Source organism: Puma concolor, chromosome D2, assembly GCF_028749965.1.
Source record: "Puma concolor isolate L17-30 chromosome D2, mPumCon1.1.hap2, whole genome shotgun sequence".
Taxonomy (NCBI): domain Eukaryota; kingdom Metazoa; phylum Chordata; class Mammalia; order Carnivora; family Felidae; genus Puma; species Puma concolor.
Window position 1 is genome coordinate 30,792,312 of NC_141677.1, and position 18,828 is coordinate 30,811,139.

Genomic DNA, 18,828 nt, shown 5'->3' on the forward strand with positions numbered 1-18,828 from the left:
GACTTTATAAATCAGTGCAGCCAGTATCTTTTTAATGTAATATACAATTGGCTATAGTGTAAGCAACATCATTTTCTGATTGGGGAACTGTCCAAGAAGGCAGAATTTTTATATTTAAGTAATTTATATTCAAGGAAAAGGGAAGAAACTGGGAAAAGATTATCAAGATTATTTTAGTTTTTAAAAATAAAATTTGTAAGTAGATTGATATGGGGTGCCTGGGTGGCTCAGTCAGTTGAGCACCCAACTCTTGATTTTGGCTTAGGTCATGATCCCATAGTCATGGGATTGAGCCCCATGTCAGGCTCCACTGAATGTGGAGCCTGCTCAAGATTCTCTCTCCTTTTGCCCCTTCCCCCACACTCGTGCTCTTTCTCTTAAAAAAAAAGAAAAAGGGGCGCCTGGGTGGCGCAGTCGGTTAAGCGTCCGACTTCAGCCAGGTCACGATCTCGCGGTCCGTGGGTTCGAGCCCCGCGTCGGGCTCTGGGCTGATGGCTCAGAGCCTGGAGCCTGTTTCCGATTCTGTGTCTGCCTCTCTCTCTGCCCCTCCCCCGTTCATGCTGTGTCTCTCTCTGTCCCAAAAATAAATAAATGTTGGAAAAAAAAAAAAATTAAAAAAAAAAAAAAAAGAAAAAAAGGTATCTGAACTGGGAAGGAAATAATAATTTAAAAGTCTCTTTTGAAAATCTTTGGTTAACCTGTACTAGGTTTTCTTTGTTCCCCAATGTTTTTGGACCTGTTATCTTTCTGCACTTATTCGTCTCTGGGCCTTTAATGTGAGTATATTTTCATAGATTCTGTATATGTGACTTCTACATAAGTCAGAAGCTGATTGTAAATTGCTTTTGCATCTTGTTATTTTTAACACATAAAAGCTGACCTTTTGGTTAATTTTTGTTCTCAGCAAAAAGCAGGTTTTCTTCCTTTGTATGAAACTATACTTTTTTAATTCACATTGCTTTTTTAATAAGTAAATATGTATCACAAGAATGTTTGTTATTCTTGTATTACTTCAAGTTGTCTTGATCAGCATCAGGTTTTGTATAGAGAACTGTGGATTCAGAAAATACAGGTAATTAGGGCATCTGGGTGGCTCATTCCGTTAAGTGTCCAACTTCGGCTCAGGTCATTGTCTCATTGCTCATGGGTTTGAGCCCCGCGTCAGGCTCCGTGCTGACAGTTTGGAGCCTGCTTCAGATTCTGTGCTTCCCTCTCTCTCTGCCTCTCCCCCATTCGCTTTCTGTCTCTGTGCCTCAAACATTAATTTAAAAACGGAGGGCGCCTGGGTGGCTCAGTCGGTTAAACATCCGACTTCAGCTCAGGTCGTGATCTTGCAGATGGTCTCTGTGCTGACAGCTCTGAATCTGGACCCTGGAGGCTGTTTCAGATTCTGTGCTCCTCCCCCACTTGTGCTGTTTCTGTGTCTGTCTGTCTGTCTGTCTCTCTCTGTCAAACATTAAAAATAAACAAACAAAAAAAGAAAGAAAATACAGTCAATTAGTTTAAGCCTGCATCCCAGGACTTTTTTTCAAACTGATGACTTTACTGTTAAGTTTCTTATTTTAAAACTTGTATTTCTTTTGATTATAAATATAACGCATGTTTATTTTAAAAATTGGTACATACATGAAAAATTGAAGAAAAAAGTTACCAAAGCCTATGATTCAAAGAGAACCACTGTTAAAATGTTGATTTTTTTTTTTATTATTATTATTTTTTAGAGGTACACACTTTGCTTGGTTGGTTCTGATCACATTGTATTAAAAAGTTGCAGTTTCATCCTTTTCAGTTAATATTAGTGTTTCCCATATAATTATTTTTAAATGTTCTATACTCTTCTATTTAGTTGATGTGGTATTATTCTTTCATTGGATATTTAGATTCTTTAGTTTTTTGAGAAAGGGACTGTTACAAGGAATATGTAAAGTGTTTTGTTTTTCCTGTGTTTAGAATATTTCTTTAGGGTTAATTCCCCAAAATAACTGTGTCAAAGAGAATTAATTTTTTAAGCATCTTAAAACATGTTTCAGATTATTTTCCAAAAATATCGTCAGTTTGCATTTTCACAAACATGTTCTGAGCTGAACAAGTGTACTTTTCACCTCAATTTTAAAAAATCAAACTAAAGATATTTGCAGTTTGTTCCTTATTTCAATGTCCCATTTTCTTTTTCTGTGTTTTTTATGTTCTGCATATTTAGGTAAATGACCTTCGAAAAGAATTAGAAAGTCGAGCCCTTAGTTCCAAAGGATTAAAATCTCAGTTAATAGCCCGATTGACAAAACAGCTTAAAGTAGAAGAGCAAAAAGAAGAACAAAAGGAATTAGAGAAATCAGAAAAAGAAGAGGAAGAGGAGGATGATAGGAAATCTGAAGATGATAAAGAGGTATATATACACTATTAAATATAATACTTGTTTATAGGGAATTCTTAAAATATGTGCGTGTGTACTTTTATTAAGCCACCTGGGTGGCTCAGTCACTTTAGTGTCTGACTCTTGATTGTGGCTCAGGTGATGATCTCATGGTTCCTGAGATAGAGCCCCAAGTCAGGCTCTGCACTGACAGCGCGGAGCCTGCTTGGGATTCTCTCTCTCTCCTTCTCTCTCTGCCCCTTCCCTAAGCTTGCCTGTGTGCACACTCTCTCTCAAACTAAATAAACATTTATTAAAAAAAAAAATACAACTACATAACTGTAAAATTCAACGCTTTTGGTGAACAGTTTGACAAATGCAATATAGTTATATAACCATGACAACAACTAAGACATAAAACAGGTCTGTCATGGGGCGCCTGGGTGGCGCAGTCGGTTAAGCGTCCGACTTCAGCCAGGTCACGATCTCGCGGTCCGGGAGTTCGAGCCCCGCGTCAGGCTCTGGGCTGATGGCTCAGAGCCTGGAGCCTGTTTCCGATTCTGTGTCTCCCTCTCTCTCTGCCCCTCCCCCGTTCATGCTCTGTCTCTCTCTGTCCCAAAAATAAATAAACGTTGAAAAAAAAAATTAAAAAAAAAAAAACAAAAAAACAGGTCTGTCACCCTCTAAAAATCTCTACCCTTACGTAAGCATTTTCTTCTCTCCATGTGCTCCTTCTGCTTCTCACACCAGCCTCTGGGAGCCACTGATCTGTTTCCTGTAGTTTTGTCTATTCCAGTATTTCATGTAAATGGAATTATATATAACATTTACAGTCTGACCTCTTCAACTTAGCAAAATGCATTAGAGATTTGCCCATTTTGTTGTATATATTACTAATTTGTTATTTTGTATTGCTTAATAATATCCCATAATATCCCATAGTATCAATGTCACAGTTTGTTTTCTACTCGAGAGAAATTTGAGTTATTTCCAAATCATGTATTTTTCATCTTCCCTTTTAAAAATGAATGCTAAATTATTCATATGTTTGGGGTGCCTGGCTGGCTCAGTCAGCAGAGCATGCGACTCTTGATCTTTGGGGTCATGGGTTTGAGCCCCACGTTGGCCATAGAGTTTACTTAAAAAATTATTCAGGGGTACCTGGGTGGCTCAAACATCCAACACTTGATTTTAGCTCAGGTCGTGATCTCACTGCTTGTGGGTTCGATCCCCACGTTGGGCTCTGCACTGATAGCTTGGAGCCTGCTTGGGATTCTGTCTCCCTCTCTCTCTGCCCCTCCCCCCACTTGCTCTCTGTATCTCTTTCAAAAATAAAAATAAACTTTAAAAAATTATCCCTGTGTTTTAGAGAGAATTTGATTGACAGAGCCATTAAGTTCAGAGATTGAGTTCGAGTGAAGTGCTTATCCCAGAATTTTGCTGCTTCTACAGCTGTGTGTTTGATTGCATTGCATCTTATGCCCTTACAATAACTCCTAGATGCACAAACCTGCCATTGTTTTCTGAATTTGAAAGAGAGCAATAGAAGAAGCATGTCAGAATGCCAGTAATTGGACAGACCAACAGTATGTATTTCCTAATGTGATGCATTCTGGATTATACATAATTATTTATGAAGTATTCCTGCCAAAAATGTTTTTACCTTAATCTAATTGTGAGAGAATAGTCAGATTTAGAATGTAAAAAGTTACACAAAGCAGCTTATCTGAACTTCTGAAATGTCTATGTCATGAGAGACGAAAAGAAATGATTTACATTGGGGGCACCTCAGTTTGTTAAGCATCCAACTCTTGGTTTCAGCTCAGGTCATGATATCGTGGTTTTGAAAGTTCAAGCCCCATGTTGGGCTCTGGTTTGGCACTGTGGAGGCTCCTTGGGATTCTCACTCTCCCTATCTCTCTGTCCCCCCCCCCCACTTTGTCTCTCAAATAAATAAACTTTAAATAAAAATAAACAATTTACATTAAAAGAGGTTAGCAACACATGATAACTGGATGTATTGAATGAAACTTGACTGGACCCCGAATAGGAAAAAAAAATGCCGTGAAGAATAGTTTGTGGATAATTGGAGACATTTGATTATGGATATGGGTGTGATATTAGATAATTTTCAAGCAGTGTTAAATTTCTTGGATGTGATAATGGTTTTTTTGTTACGTTGAACTACCTTGTTCTTAAGAGAGTTGTGATTTCTTATTTCATTCAATGATAATATTTATCTTGATAATGAAAATATATCACTTGGGTAGTAGGAGCCCTTTTGAGTTGGCTTCTGTGTCCTTTCACATGTCCTCGTTTTATTTTGAGGACTTAACTTATTTTGGAGCCCAAAACAGTGTTGCCATCTCACTGTGTACACTCCCTGCCCTGGCTTTGGAATTAGCCATTTCCCAAGGAAATATGTGTGTGTATACTTTTTTAAGATAGAACTATAAAAAGCCCTCATACTTTTTAGTGAAGGTGATGATAATTTAGAAGCCAAGACATACTCACTCGTATCATTGTGCTTCTCATGACCCCTGTTAGTCAATAGAGCTATGGTACAGATATATATTAATTTATACTTATATATACCTACATATATGTATTTGTATCTATATTTGTTACAGTGTATGTATTGAAAGTCATGAGTTGGGGCGCCTGGGTGGCGCAGTCGGTTAAGCGTCCGACTTCAGCCAGGTCACGATCTCGCGGTCCGTGAGTTCGAGCCCCGCGTCGGGCTCTGGGCTGATGGCTCAGAGCCTGGAGCCTGCTTCTGATTCTGTGTCTCCCTCTCTCTCTGCCCCTCCCCCGTTCATGCTCTGTCTTCTCTCTGTCCCAAAAAAATAAACGTTTAAAAAAAAAAAAAAAATTAAAAAAAAAAAAAAAAAAGTCATGAGTTTATGCTAGTATCTCCAGTTGTACTCCCAACACCAGAGTTCACTTCAGTTTCCTCCTTTCTGCATACCTAACTCCCTTTTCCAATAATGAGAAATGTAGCTTCCACTGTACTTAATATATTTGCTTACTTGCTCAGTTGTTTGTTGCATTCCCTCTGCTATCTGGATACTCTCTTTACTTTGGTCCGATTCCCTACCCTGTGTTGTGTCTCTGAATGTTCATGCTCCATTTGTGTCAGTACCTGTTGACTGGTGGGCTTGTCTGCCAGCCTCCATCCTCTGTATAGACACCTGCTTTGTTGGAGGAGTTGCTTTAGAACTGAATTGTTCAGGACAGAAAGACTAGAAATAGAAGGCAAAGAAGAGCTGGTTTTCACTTTTTGATGTTAGCAGCCATTGGGGTTGGAAAATAGTGATATTATAATTCGTACCATTTTGTTTTTACATATTTCCCTCATCTCCTATTTGGTTACCTGGTGGTATAGTTTTCTCTCTTGTTAAATTCATATAGAAGAAGGCAGGATCAATTCTTTTAAAAAAATTTTTTTAATGTTTATTTTTTGAGAGAGACAGAGACAGAATGCGAGTGGATTAGGGGCAGAGAGAGAGGGAGACACAGAATCTGAAGCAGGCTCCAGGCTCGGAGCTGTCAGCACAGAGCCCGACATGGGGCTCAAACTCACGAGCTGTGAGACCACGACCTTAGCCGAAGTTGGACACTCATGGACACTCAACCAACTGAGCCACCCAAGCGCCCCAAGGCAGGATTAATTCTTGATTGTTTTTGTTTTTTTTTTTAATATAGAACACTTTTTGCATATGAACAATCTTTGTGCAGGGGCCATAGACAATCTTTTTTGTATCGTTCTAATTTTAGTATATGTGCTGCTGAAGCAAGCACTGTTTTCCTTTGTTTTATGATGGTTACCCATTTGTTTTTTAACATCATTATGAATTTATTGAGGCACCTGGGTGGCTCAGTTGGTTAAGTATCCGACTTCGGCTCAGGTCATTGATCTCAGTTTGTGAGTTCAAGCCCCACATTGGTCTCTGCACTGGCAGCTCAGGGCCTGATTTGGATTTTCTCTCCCTCTGACTCTCCCCCACTCACGCTCGCTCGAGCTCTCTCTTTTAAAAAATAAACAACATTTAAAAAATTAAACATGGGGGCGCCTGGGTGGCGCAGTCGGTTAAGCGTCCGACTTCAGCCAGGTCAGGTCACGATCTCGCGGTCCGTGAGTTCGAGCCCTGCGTCGGGCTCTGGGCTGATGGCTCAGAGCCTGGAGCCTGTTTCCGATTCTGTGTCTCCCTCTCTCTCTGCCCCTCCCCCGTTCATGCTCCGTCTCTCTCTGTCCCAAAAATAAATAAACGTTGAAAAAAAAAAAAATTAAACATGGATGCCTGGGTGGCTCAGTTGGTTAAGTGTCTGATTTCGGCTCAGGTCATGATCTCAAGGTTCGAGGGTTGGAGCCCTGCATCGGGCTCTGTGGTGACAGTGCAGCTGTTGGATTCTGTTTCCCTCTCTCTCTACCCCTGCCCTGCTCATACTCTGTCTCTCTCTCAAAAATAAACATTAAAAAATTTGTTTATTAAACATTGTGAATTTATAGATTTAAATGTATTTGATGGGCTTCAGTTCTTTGCAATTCTTATCCTTATTGAAGCTCAAATTGTCTTTTTTTGGCCAGTGGGTGGGAATATATATATACAGATACACAGCACTAATACAGTACTGATGATATACCACTAATGTTACTGCTGAAATTTGTTTATAAAGTTATTTTTGCTTTTCCTATCCTTATTTTCTCCCTGTTGTTTTTATGTTGTACTATAAATACATTGGGCTAGCATGTAGCATTACATATTGTACTCTTTTAATCCTCCTTTAGTCTTGGTTCTACAGTTCTATATCTAACGCTCACCACTAGTGCTTTTGTCATTGTCTCTGAAGGTCATCTCTAGGAGATTCTTCAGAGCTCATGGTAGCAATGTTTAGGTTCTTGTATGTTGGTAACAGTTTGACTATACTTAAAAGTCAGTTTTTGGGAATGCAAACTGGTGCAGACACCTTGGAAAACAGTATGGAGGTTCCTCAAAAAATTAAAAATAGAACTACCCTACAACCCAGCAATTGGTATGTTAAACGCGCGCGCGCACACACACACACACACACACACACACACACACACACACACACACAATGGAGTATTACTTGGCAATCAGAAAGAATGAAGTCTTCCATTTGCAGCTACATGGATGGAACTAGAGGGTATTATTTAAAGTGAAATTAGACAAATATATGCCTTCACTCATGAGAAATTTAAGATATAAAACAGCAAAGAAGCAAAAAGAATATAACAACAGGGAGGGGGACAAAACATAAGAGACTCTTAAATGTGGAGAACAAACAGGGTTGCTGGAGGGTTTGTGGGGGGGGGATGGGCTAAATGGGTAAGGGGCATTAAGGGATCTACTCCTTAAATCATTGTTGCACTATATGCTAACTTAGATGTAAATTAAAAAATAAATACTTTTTTAAAGTCAGTTTTGGTGATTATAAAATCTTTGATTCACATTTATATTCTTTTGAATGTTTTTAATAAACTCTTTTCTATGACATGTAGAGTTTTGCTGTCAAAAATTGATGATAAGGCAATTTACTTTCTGATATGATCACTTGCTATTTTGCCTAGATGCACCGATTTTCTCATTTTTTTAGAATGGTATTTTGATACTGGTCATTCTGAGTTACTGTCTTTAGACCCATGGTGTGCTCTTTCGCTATGTGATTTCAGATTTTTTTTTTTTTTTCTGAGCAAAATTTCTCTTTAACAAAAATTTTTTTTTAGTAAAATAGACGTTAATAAAAATCACCATTGGGGGCGCCTGGGTGGCGCAGTCGGTTAAGCGTCCGACTTCAGCCAGGTCACGATCTCGCGGTCTGGGAGTTCGAGCCCCGCGTCGGGCTCTGGGCTGACGGCTCAGAGCCTGGAGCCTGTTTCCGATTCTGTGTCTCCCTCTCTCTGCCCCTCCCCCGTTCATGCTCTGTCTCTCTCTGTCCCAAAAAAATAAGTAAACGTTGAAAAAAAAAAATTAAAAAAAAAAAAACACCATTATACTATTTTTACTGTACAATTCAGTGGCATTAAGTACATGCACAGTGTTGTGGAACTATCCCTATTTTATGCATCCAGAACTTTATTATTATCCCAAATGGTAACTGTCATTAAACAATTAAGTCCCCATACCCGTCTTCCTCTCTACCCTAGTAACCTGTGTTCTGCTTTCTGTCTCCAAATTTGTCTGTGCTAGATCCCTCATGTAAGTAGAATCATATAGTATTTGCTCTTTTGTGTCTGGTTCTCTTAATGTAATGTTTTCAAAGTTCATGTCCTAGTATATATCAGAACTTCATTTCTTTTTAAGGCTGAATAATACTCCATTTCATGTGTATATTGTATTTTGTTTATCCATTCATCTCTGGTGGACACTTGTTGTTTTCATCTCTTGGCTCTTGGGAATAAAATTGTCATCAACAGTCACATTTTCTTAAGTAAAGTTGTTTTGTATTTGGTCTATTCCCTATTGTTTTCTTATAAGAATCCTGTTATCTCATATTCAGTATTTTTGCCTTTTCAGCGTCTATCTATTGCTTGGATCCTTTTCCTCTTCATTTCTTGTTTTAAAATTTTTTCCCATTGTCTTCTGTTTGCTTAAGGCAGTGGCTCTTGAGTTTATTTGCTTTTGTATTCCTTCTAGTTTATTTTAAATTTCTGAATCGATTTTTTCTTTGTAATTATTTCCTGTATTTTATCACCTTATTTTTACTTAAAAAATTTTTTTTATCTTTTTAATGTTTATATATTTTGAGAGACAGAGAGGGACAGACGGTGAGCAGGGGAGGGGTAGAGAGAGAGGGAGACACAGAATCAGAACCAGGCTCTAGACTCCGAGCTGTCAGCACAGAGCCTGACGCGGGCTCGAACTCAAGAACTGGGAGATACGATCTGAGCTGAAGTCGACACTTAACTGACTGAGCCACCCGGGCACCCCTTTCACCTTATTTTTACTTTTAAAATTCTTTATGTTGTTCTTTCATAGTTTGTGAGATTTTCTCAGTCTCTTTTAGCACACTTTAAAATAGTAAAATAGTAAGTTAAGATTTTTATCTATGACTGTTTTTCTGGCCCACTTTCATTGTCTGTAGGGATATAGTTCTCCTTGTTCTCTTTTTTTTTAAATAGTAACTTTGTATAGGACTTGACCTCAATACTTTCTGTTGCTCATTTTTAGGTGAATTTAGTTTGCCTAACATTTTATTAGAAGAGATTGCTTAAGACAGCTTCTTTTTTTTTTTTAATGTTTATATTTGAGAAAGTGCGAAAACACATGTATAAGGGGTGGAGGGGCAGACAGAGGGGGAGATGGAGAATCTGAAGCAATGCAGGGCTCGATCTTATGAACCATGATATCATGACCTGAGCCAAAGTTAGATTCTTAACCAACTGAGCCACCCAGGTACTCCGAGATAGCTTTTTTAAATTTCATTGAGCTCTATATTGTGTTATTTTCTTATTTTCTCAAAATATATGATAGCTTGCTTTCTGAGATTTCAATCTCTGTTGCCCTTCTATCACTGTTTATCAGGACCTTCTCCTCCCATGTCTCTGTTGTCGCTATCCTGCTCCCTATTCTAATGATTCTACTTCCAGAAATAACCTCCTCAGTGTAAGGCCCTATGCTGTGAAGATGCCGTGGTAAATCAGCCTTGCAAGTTCATAGACCTAGAATGTTCTAGGCACTTTTTTTTTTTTTTATATATATGAAATTTATTGTCAAATTGGTTTCCATACAACACCCAGTGCTCATCCCAAAAGGTGCCCTCCTCAATACCCATCACCCACCCTCTCCTCCCTCCCACCCCCCATCAACCCTTAGTTTTGTTCTAGGCACTTTTAGATCACCGGCTAAACACCGGCTCCTTGTACTCACTATCGTTGGGAGTAAAATGTTGCCTAGTTTCAGCTGCTTTTATGAAATTGACCTGCTCACTTTCCAGTGAATACCTATTGACTCTTTTGTGGTTTTCTTGTTTGTTTTAAGATATTTTAGGTTTCTTTATTGTGTTTTTCTACATGATGATTAAGAGTTAAATTTTATTCTCTGGTTTGTTACAAGTTTGCCAAAAAAATCCCAGCAATACCCAGTACAGTATCTATTGTTAAATCATAGTGACTGTAATTTGTTTGCAAGGTGATTCAGTGCCCTACAATTAAAGCTGGATTGCTATTTAGGACTACATTGTCTTTGTGTAGTTTTTAAATGGACAGTTTTAATCATTAATGGAGGATGAGGAAAGCCACACATTTTATTGACTTTAATTTTAGATTTCACTTAGAAAACAAAGTCAGTGGGAAAATAAGTATATATCCTAATGTGGTGTTTTTGTTTTTGTTTTTTATGTTTTTTTAAGTAGAAAAACAGAGGTCAGGGATTTGAAACCAAAGGTGGGAGATCCTACCAAGGTCCCACATGTGCTCCTATGCGTTAGATGAGGCCAGTGTCAAAGATGTGTGCCCATCATCTGGCTCGTCTTGTGGGCTGGCTCTCCTACGTTCCTTCTTTTGGTATTTGGCAAGGACATCTCCATCTTGAGGTTTCCCTTGGTTCTGAGGATTTAGATCCTCAGCTGAACTTTCATGACGTGGTGTTTTTTTCATGTCTAGTTGTGCATTGTTGCTCTCTCCTCAGATTTCTTGGGTGTTCACAATTATTTATTATTTATCTAGCTGTGTTCAAGGTACAATACAAGCCTCGGGGTCTCCCTACTCTTCTATCTTAACTCCTCCTCCCTAGTTTTCCTGTTCTTAGATCCATCATACAACTCCATTGTTTCCTTTTGCTTTCTCTCTATACAAATGCCAGTAACATATAGGTCTTTTGGCTCTTGTGACTTTTTTCTACCCACTTGTATACTGGGGTTTATGGGGATACCATTTCACCTTGTTTTGTTGTGAGTGTACTTGGATGTTGGTTTTGGTATATAGATTATTCTTTTTTAATGTGGGGATTCAAGAAGATCCAGAAGCTATGCTACCATCACTATTTTCCAAATACCCTGATTTATATAATGTTAATAAAGGTGTCCCCCCAGCCCCCTTAGAACAATTTCTTATGCTGAGAAACTGAAAAGAAAGAAAAGTAGGAGCCATAAAAACTGCTGTCTTTAGTAAATTTGAACTTTCTTCCAGCCCTATGTTTGGCATAATCACCATAAGGAGTCATGGGAATTTTGCCCTTTTTCTTTCCATGATGTGCGTTTAATATATATATATATATATATATATATATATATATATATATATATATATATATAGTATGTGGAGATATAACTAGCACTTAAAATTTCAAATATGTAGGAAGAAGAAAGAAAACGTCAGGAAGAAATGGAACGCCAGCGTCGGGAAAGAAGATACATTTTGCCGGATGAACCAGCCATCATAGTACATCCAAACTGGGCTGCAAAAAGTGGCAAGTTTGACTGTAGCATTATGTCCTTGAGTGTACTTTTGGACTACAGATTAGAGGATAATAAGGAACATTCATTCGAGGTAATGTTTTAAGTTTGAATTGGGATCTAAATAAGGTACATACATTTTGATTGGTTAATATATCTCTTAAATTTCTTTGATGGCCTTTTTCATGGATTATGTTTTTGGGTTTTTGTTTTTTCCTTGCAATTTTATTCTTTGGTGGGGGTGGAGACAGCAGCTGATTTTTCTGAATGACTCCTTTTTGTTGATTGCATTCCTGTAGGATTGTTTAAATGTTCCTGTGGCCTCTGTATTTCTTGTGAATTGATAGATAGATCTGAAGTTTTAATCAGATTCTGATTTAATTATTTTTTTAAAAAACTACTTCGTAAGTAGTGGTGTGTTCTTTTATCAGACTTACAGGGGACACATGATACATTATGTCTAATTGCTTCCTTTAGAATGAAGTAATGCTTTATTTACTCTATAATTAAAATCTCATTTAATAGGATTTAAAATTTTGCTTGTAATTGAGGTATAAGATAAAAAATAATTGATATTTATTTTTCAATATGAATCTATTTCTTTTTTACCATTATTGTACTGCAGATTTACAACATATTTATTTTTCAAAGTAATTGAAGATTTTTATCCCTAAAGAAGTGATAGCTTCATTCTTTAAGTAAAACAATGTAAAATATTTAAAAATGTTAATTTCTTAATAGCCTGTGAAAAATTATAATTGTATTCAATTATTGTATCTTAACACATTTCACATTGGTCTTTTTGTTTTTGTTTTATTTTATAAATTATATTGGAAAAGTCAGTCATACTTAATTGACCTAAGATATCCTTGTCCACAAGATGAAAATGAATTACTTAAGACTAGAGACATTTACAAACACAGAGAATTACTGAGGCAATTATAAAACACGGAAGTCCACGCTTATTGGTTGTGATATAAGACAGGTTACAAATAGTAAAATATTTATAATTTTTAGTGTTTTTAAATACTGTTTTTAAATATTATAGTGTTTTTAAATGTTTTTAAATATTATGGCTATATGATTTTATTTTTATTACTAGTTGCCATAAATATAACTCTTGATAGTAATATAACTCTTAGTAGTAATTTGAATAAGCACATGAAAAAATTAGTCTTTGGTATTGTATATTGTTTATACAATATATAATGTAAATCTGACTGATGGTGTCCATGGATCTCAAACTAATGCTATTCCATTGGAAACAAAGCAATTTGTGAAATAGCCCTTCATTAGTAAAATGATCCTTTCTTTGTTTCCTCCTCACCTAACATATCTTCTGGGTTAATTTCCTTTTAATCTGTTTAGAATGCAGATGTCATTTTGGTACATGAATTTTTAAAAAATATTCTGTAAGAGGGACACCTAGCTGGCTTATTTGATGGAGCATGGTACTCTTGATCTCAGGGTTGTAAGTTTGAGCCCCGTGTTGGGTATAGAGGTTACTTAAAAAAATGCTAATAATGGGGTGCCTGGGTGGCTCAGTCGGTTGGGCATTCGACTTCAGCTCAGGTCATGATCTCATGGTTCGTCAGATCAAGCCCCATGTCAGGCTCTGTGCTGACAGTTCAGAGAGCCTAGAGCCTGTTTTGGATTCTGTGTTTCCCTCTCTCTCTGCCCCTCCCCCGTTAATGCTTTGTCTCTCTCAAAAATGAATAAACATTAAAAAAATTTTTTTAAATGGTAATAAAATCTTTAAAAATTCTATAAGAAAAAGCATTTATCATAAAATTATAAATCTTTGATTTAATATTAATTCTAGGCTTATCTCTTTCAGTTTCAATTCTGCTCTTCTAGGTAGTGCCTGACTGGCTCATTCGGAAGAGCATGTAACTCTTGATCTCAGGGCTGTGGGTTCGAGCCCCACATTGGGTGTAGAGATTACGTAAATAAATAAATAAACTTTAAAAAATTAATTCTATTTTTCTAGTCACTGGTCTGGGCTTCTTATTTAACGCCTTTAAATTACTACTTTTTGTCTCTAAGTAATAGAAAAGAGAAGACTTAGGAAAAGATATGCCTCTTGCTATTTTTCTTATTTATTTACACTAATGGTTAAGAGAAAGTGGAGTTTTCAACATCTTAGTGGTCATTTTACAGATAATAGATTTCTGTTTTCTTAAAATGTGTAAAGACTGGGTATGAATTAAAATAGACTATAAGAGGGGCGCCTGGGTGGCGCAGTCGGTTAAGCGTCCGACTTCAGCCAGGTCACGATCTTGCGGTCCGTGAGTTCGAGCCCCGCGTCGGGCTCTGGGCTGATGGCTCAGAGCCTGGAGCCTGTTTCCGATTCTGTGTCTCCCTCTCTCTCTGCCCCTCGCCCGTTCATGCTCTGTCTCTCTCTGTCCCAAAAATAAATGTTGAAAAAAAAAAAATTAAAAAAATAAATAAATAAAATAGACTATAAGATCAATTTTAATACATTATATTATCCTTTATGATCAGAAAAATAGTCAAATATACTGAACACATTGTATAAGATTATGTATGTATGTGTTTAAGTCTATTTATTTTGTGAGAGAGGAGAGAGAATCCCAAGCAGACTCTGCAGTGTCATTGCAGAGCTGCATGTGGGGCTTGATTTCATGAATTATGACATCATGGCCTGAGCCAAGATCAAGAGTCAGGTGTTTAACTTATTGAGCCACCCCAAGATTATGTATTTTATTTTATTTTTATTATTTTTTTTTTTTTTCAGTTTATTTATTTTTGAGAGCGGGAGAGGGCAAGCAGGGGAGGGGCAGAGAGAGGGGAACAGAGGATCTGAAGTGGGCTCTGCTCTGACAGCAGCAAGCCCAGTTTGGAGCTTGTATGCATGGAGCTCAAGATCTTGACCTGAGCCAAAGTCAGACACTTAACCCACTGAGCCCCCCAGGCGCCCCCCAAGAATACATATTTTAGAGCTGTGGTCAACCATTTCAAGTCCTGGACCCTTTCAATCTATTAGAAACAATTAGCCTTAGAATTTTTCTTTCTTTAATATTTTTAAGTAATCTCTGCACCTGGTGGAGGGCTCAAATTCACAAGCCCGAGATCAAGAGTTGTGTGCTCTACCGACTGAGTCAGCCAGATGCCCCTTCCTTAGAAATCTTTATGTAGAAAATTCATTATATAATTTTAGGTTCGTGAGTATGTCGGTATACATGGACACTTGCATAATAATAATGCATACTCCCTACTCAGAATTCTGAATTGGTCTCCCTCTTCTGAAATGCTTTTATAGATATTTATATGGCCCATTCCCTTGCCACCTTCAGCTCACTTTTCAGAGAGGCCTTCTCTGACTATATTACATTTTGTTACTCTGTCTGTGTTTATCCTGCTTAAACATTTGATGTTGGTTTGGTTATCTTTTACTTTTCCCCACTTGATTATTAGCTCATTAGAGTCAAGATTTTTGTCTGCTTTCATTAATGCTATATCACCAATGCCTAAAACACTCCATGTTATATAGTAGGCATTTCAGAAAACCTGGCTGAGTAAATGAATAAAATTCGTTAATCATGAAGATGAATTGCTGTGTAAAATAGTAGAAACCCTTTTTTTCTACTCATTTTCAAATTTTTTGTGGTACAGTTTTACTATTTTTTCTAAATTTGGCCAAAAGTACACTATATAGTATTCATAAGAGTTTTTTTGAGTCTTTTGAGAATCTTCAACATCATTGACACCAATTATTACAACTCTATTATTAGTGAATGTTAATTGTTAGATGTGGCAAGTCATTATTTGATAAATTACTGTGCTGGATGTATTCAGTATTTTTATTAAAGTTGCGTTACTCTTGGTATCTTTTTATAGGTTTCATTGTTTGCAGAACTTTTCAATGAAATGCTTCAAAGAGATTTTGGTGTCAGAATATACAAATCATTATTATCTCTTCCTGAGAAAGAGGACAAAAAAGAAAAGGAGAAGAAAAGCAAAAAAGATGAGAGAAAAGATAAAAAAGAAGATAGAGATGATGAAACTGATGAACCAAAACCCAAGCGGAGAAAATCAGGCGATGATAAGGATAAAAAAGAAGATAGAGATGAAAGGAAGGTCTGTAATTATTTCCATGGCCACCAACCTGATTTAGAAGTTTTCATTTAGTCTTCTAGAGTATAAAAATGATGATGAATTTCATCATGATAGTGAAATGTAAAGGCCAAACTAAAAGATTTTACTGTATTATTAGAAATTTAATTCTTTGAATTAAGCCTCTATAAACATCTAGATCTTGTTTCTGATAGTTTATTTCTTTTTTATAATTTAAAGTGTATAGCATAGTGGTTTATTTACATATATTTGAATGGTAGTTTACTTTTAAAGTGCATTGTTAAGATTTTATAGTATCTTTTTCAAGTAAATTAATGAATTTAATGATTTTTGGTTTCAGTCGTTTAACGTTTGGTCAGATATCTTGTTTAATTTTAAGACATTTTAAATTATAGAAAGAAGATAAAAGAAAAGATGATTCTAAAGATGATGATGAAACTGAAGAAGATAATAATCAGGATGAGTATGATCCAATGGAAGCAGAAGAAGCTGAGGATGAAGAAGATGGTATGGTCCAAATTTCTTTATCTCTCCTTTGGATGAACTATATTTTTTGTTTGTTGACTTTATGTAATCACAATCTAGAATTTTAGTATTTTTTCTTCGTTAGAAACAGTAAAATATTTTTTAGTAAAAACCTGTTTATATTATTAATAGAGGAGAGGAATTTTTTTAAGTAAAATCTAGCATTTTATTTAGATCTTACTAAACTGTTGGAATTGAGAACCAGACATATGTAACAAACCTCCAAAAATAGATCCTGAAAGACACTTTCTGCTTAGGACAAGCTGTCATGGAATAAACCAGCTGTCTTCTCTGTGCTACACAAGCCAAGTCAGCTTTCTCCATGGCCAGTTGCACCAGCTCTGCCTTCCCTTCTGTTAACACCACCCAGACCCCCTTTATGTTCAACCCAGGGTTTTTCTGTAGGACACTTAGGACTGCCTGGGAATGCTGCACATATATTACCCGAAGCGGGCTAAACTCAAGAACTGTGAGATCATTACCTGAGCCGAAGTTGGATGCTTAGCCAACTGAGCCACCCAGGTGCCCCTAAAGATCCTTTTTTAGGATAGAGATTTTTTATAATATATATTTTCTGAGGATTATTACTATTTAAGGTATTTTTTGGTTTGCCTCTACCTTTTCTTGCTACCACAGCATTTTACTTTTCTTTGCGTTAATGAAAATATTTGAACATAAAAGAAGCTGAGAGTATAGTGCATCAAACACTCCATATCCAACAATTCGTTCATTTGTGAATATTTTGTCTTCTGTGTGTTTCTGATCCATTTGAAAGTAGGAATTCTTCAACTTTCCTAAGAAAAGATATTCTCTTAACCATAACTCTATAATCCCACCTAAGAAAATTAACAATAACATCATATTCCACTTTAACCACCTAATATCTAGTCTTAATTGTCCTAATAATCTCAATAGCAGTATTGCTTCATTTATCTTCTATAACCTGCTTTGTCCAATTTAGCCCTTTTTTATTGTCCTGGTTCCCCCCACCTCCCTGCCCCGTTCTCCAGTATGGTCCTATCACTGCTTTAATTAAATCACTAAACTGTTTTCTCATTATTTTGTCTGTGTCAGAATGTTCTGGCTCTCAATCCTTATTTGTCTTCTTTATTCTAGTATATAATTACCTTGGTGGTTTTCTCATCCATTCTCCTAGCTTAAAGTACTGTCTGTTATATACTGTTTATATATATACTATATATAAAGTACTGTTATATACTGACTGTTCTCAAAGGTATGTCTTAGTTCAGACCTCTCTCCCATATTTCCCTATCAGCTGCCTACTTGGTATCTCTATTAAGTTATCTGACATTTCAAAATAAACGTATCTAAAACTGAATTCCTGCTTTCCCCCTTTACCAAAAAGAAAACAAAAAACCTTCCACCCTCAGCCTTATTACACTAATTTGATGGCAACTTCATCCTTTAAATTGCTCAAGCTAAAATTTAGGAATCCTCCTAAACTCCTCTTTTTTGTCATATGCCATTTCCATCCTATCTGGAAGTCATATTTTCTCTATCTTAAAAACATCCAGGGGTGCCTGGGTGGCTCAGTCAGTTGAGCATCTGACTTCAACTCAGGTCATGATCTTGTAGTTTGTGAGTTCGAGCCCTGCGTTGGGCTCTGTGCTGACAGCTCAGAGCCTGGAGCCTGCTTCGGATTCTGTGTCTCCCTCTCTCTCTGCCCCTGCTCTTCTCGCACCCTGTCTCTCTCAAAAAGTGAATAAACATTAAAAAAAAAAAAAAAAAAAAAAAAAAATCCAGAAGCAGACCATATCTTACCAGCTCCACTAATCTAACCTTAATCCAAGTGATGTTTCTCTTGCCTAGTTTATTTTTATTTATTTTTATTTTTTTAATGTTTATTCATTTTTGCGAGAGGGAGAGCAAGCAAGGGAGGGGCACAGAAAGAGGGAGACACAGAATCTGAAGCACACCACAGCTGTCAGCACATAGCCCAACGCAGGCCTCAAACCCACAAACTGTGAGATCATAACCAGACGCTTAACTGACTGAGCCACCCAGATGCCCCAAGTGTTTGTTTTTTGTTTGTTTGTTTTGTTTTTTTTTTGAGAGAGCGAGAGCACAAGCAGGGGAGAGGCAGAGACAGGGAGAGAGACAGAATCCCAAGCAGGCTCCATGCTGTCAGTGCAGAGTCCCACATGGGGCTTTATCTCATGAACCTTGGGATCAGGACCTGAGGCAAAATCAAGAGTTGGATGTTTCACTGACTGAGCCACCTAGCTGCCCCTTGCATAGTTTATTTTTAAAAATCTCCTATCTGGGGACATCTGGGTGGCTCAGTTGCTTAAGCTTTCAACTCTTGATTTCAGCTCAGGTCATCATCTCATGGGTTGTGGGATTGAGCCCGAGTCAGGCTTTGCGCTGGTGGCACGGAGCCTGCTTGGGATTCTCTCTCTCCCTCTCTCTGCCTC

General features: G+C 37.2%; 1 protein-coding gene and 1 non-coding gene across 4 annotated transcripts in view; one reads left to right on the plus strand and one right to left on the minus strand.

Moving 5' to 3' along the window:
• Positions 1 to 18,828, plus strand: part of CCAR1 (cell division cycle and apoptosis regulator 1) — a 66,887-nt gene that overhangs the window by 36,459 nt on the left and 11,600 nt on the right. For all 3 annotated transcript variants that reach the window (XM_025917856.2, XM_086679867.1, XM_086679866.1), the window contains 4 exons: positions 2,201 to 2,386; positions 11,673 to 11,864; positions 15,632 to 15,871; positions 16,264 to 16,375. In XM_025917856.2, coding sequence (XP_025773641.2) covers positions 2,201 to 2,386; positions 11,673 to 11,864; positions 15,632 to 15,871; positions 16,264 to 16,375 — 730 coding nt within the window. The remainder of the gene's footprint in view (positions 1 to 2,200; positions 2,387 to 11,672; positions 11,865 to 15,631; positions 15,872 to 16,263; positions 16,376 to 18,828) is intronic.
• On the minus strand, positions 6,049 to 6,154 carry LOC112854897 (U6 spliceosomal RNA). The gene has a single exon (XR_003222980.1). It is a non-coding gene; the product is annotated as a U6 spliceosomal RNA (small nuclear RNA).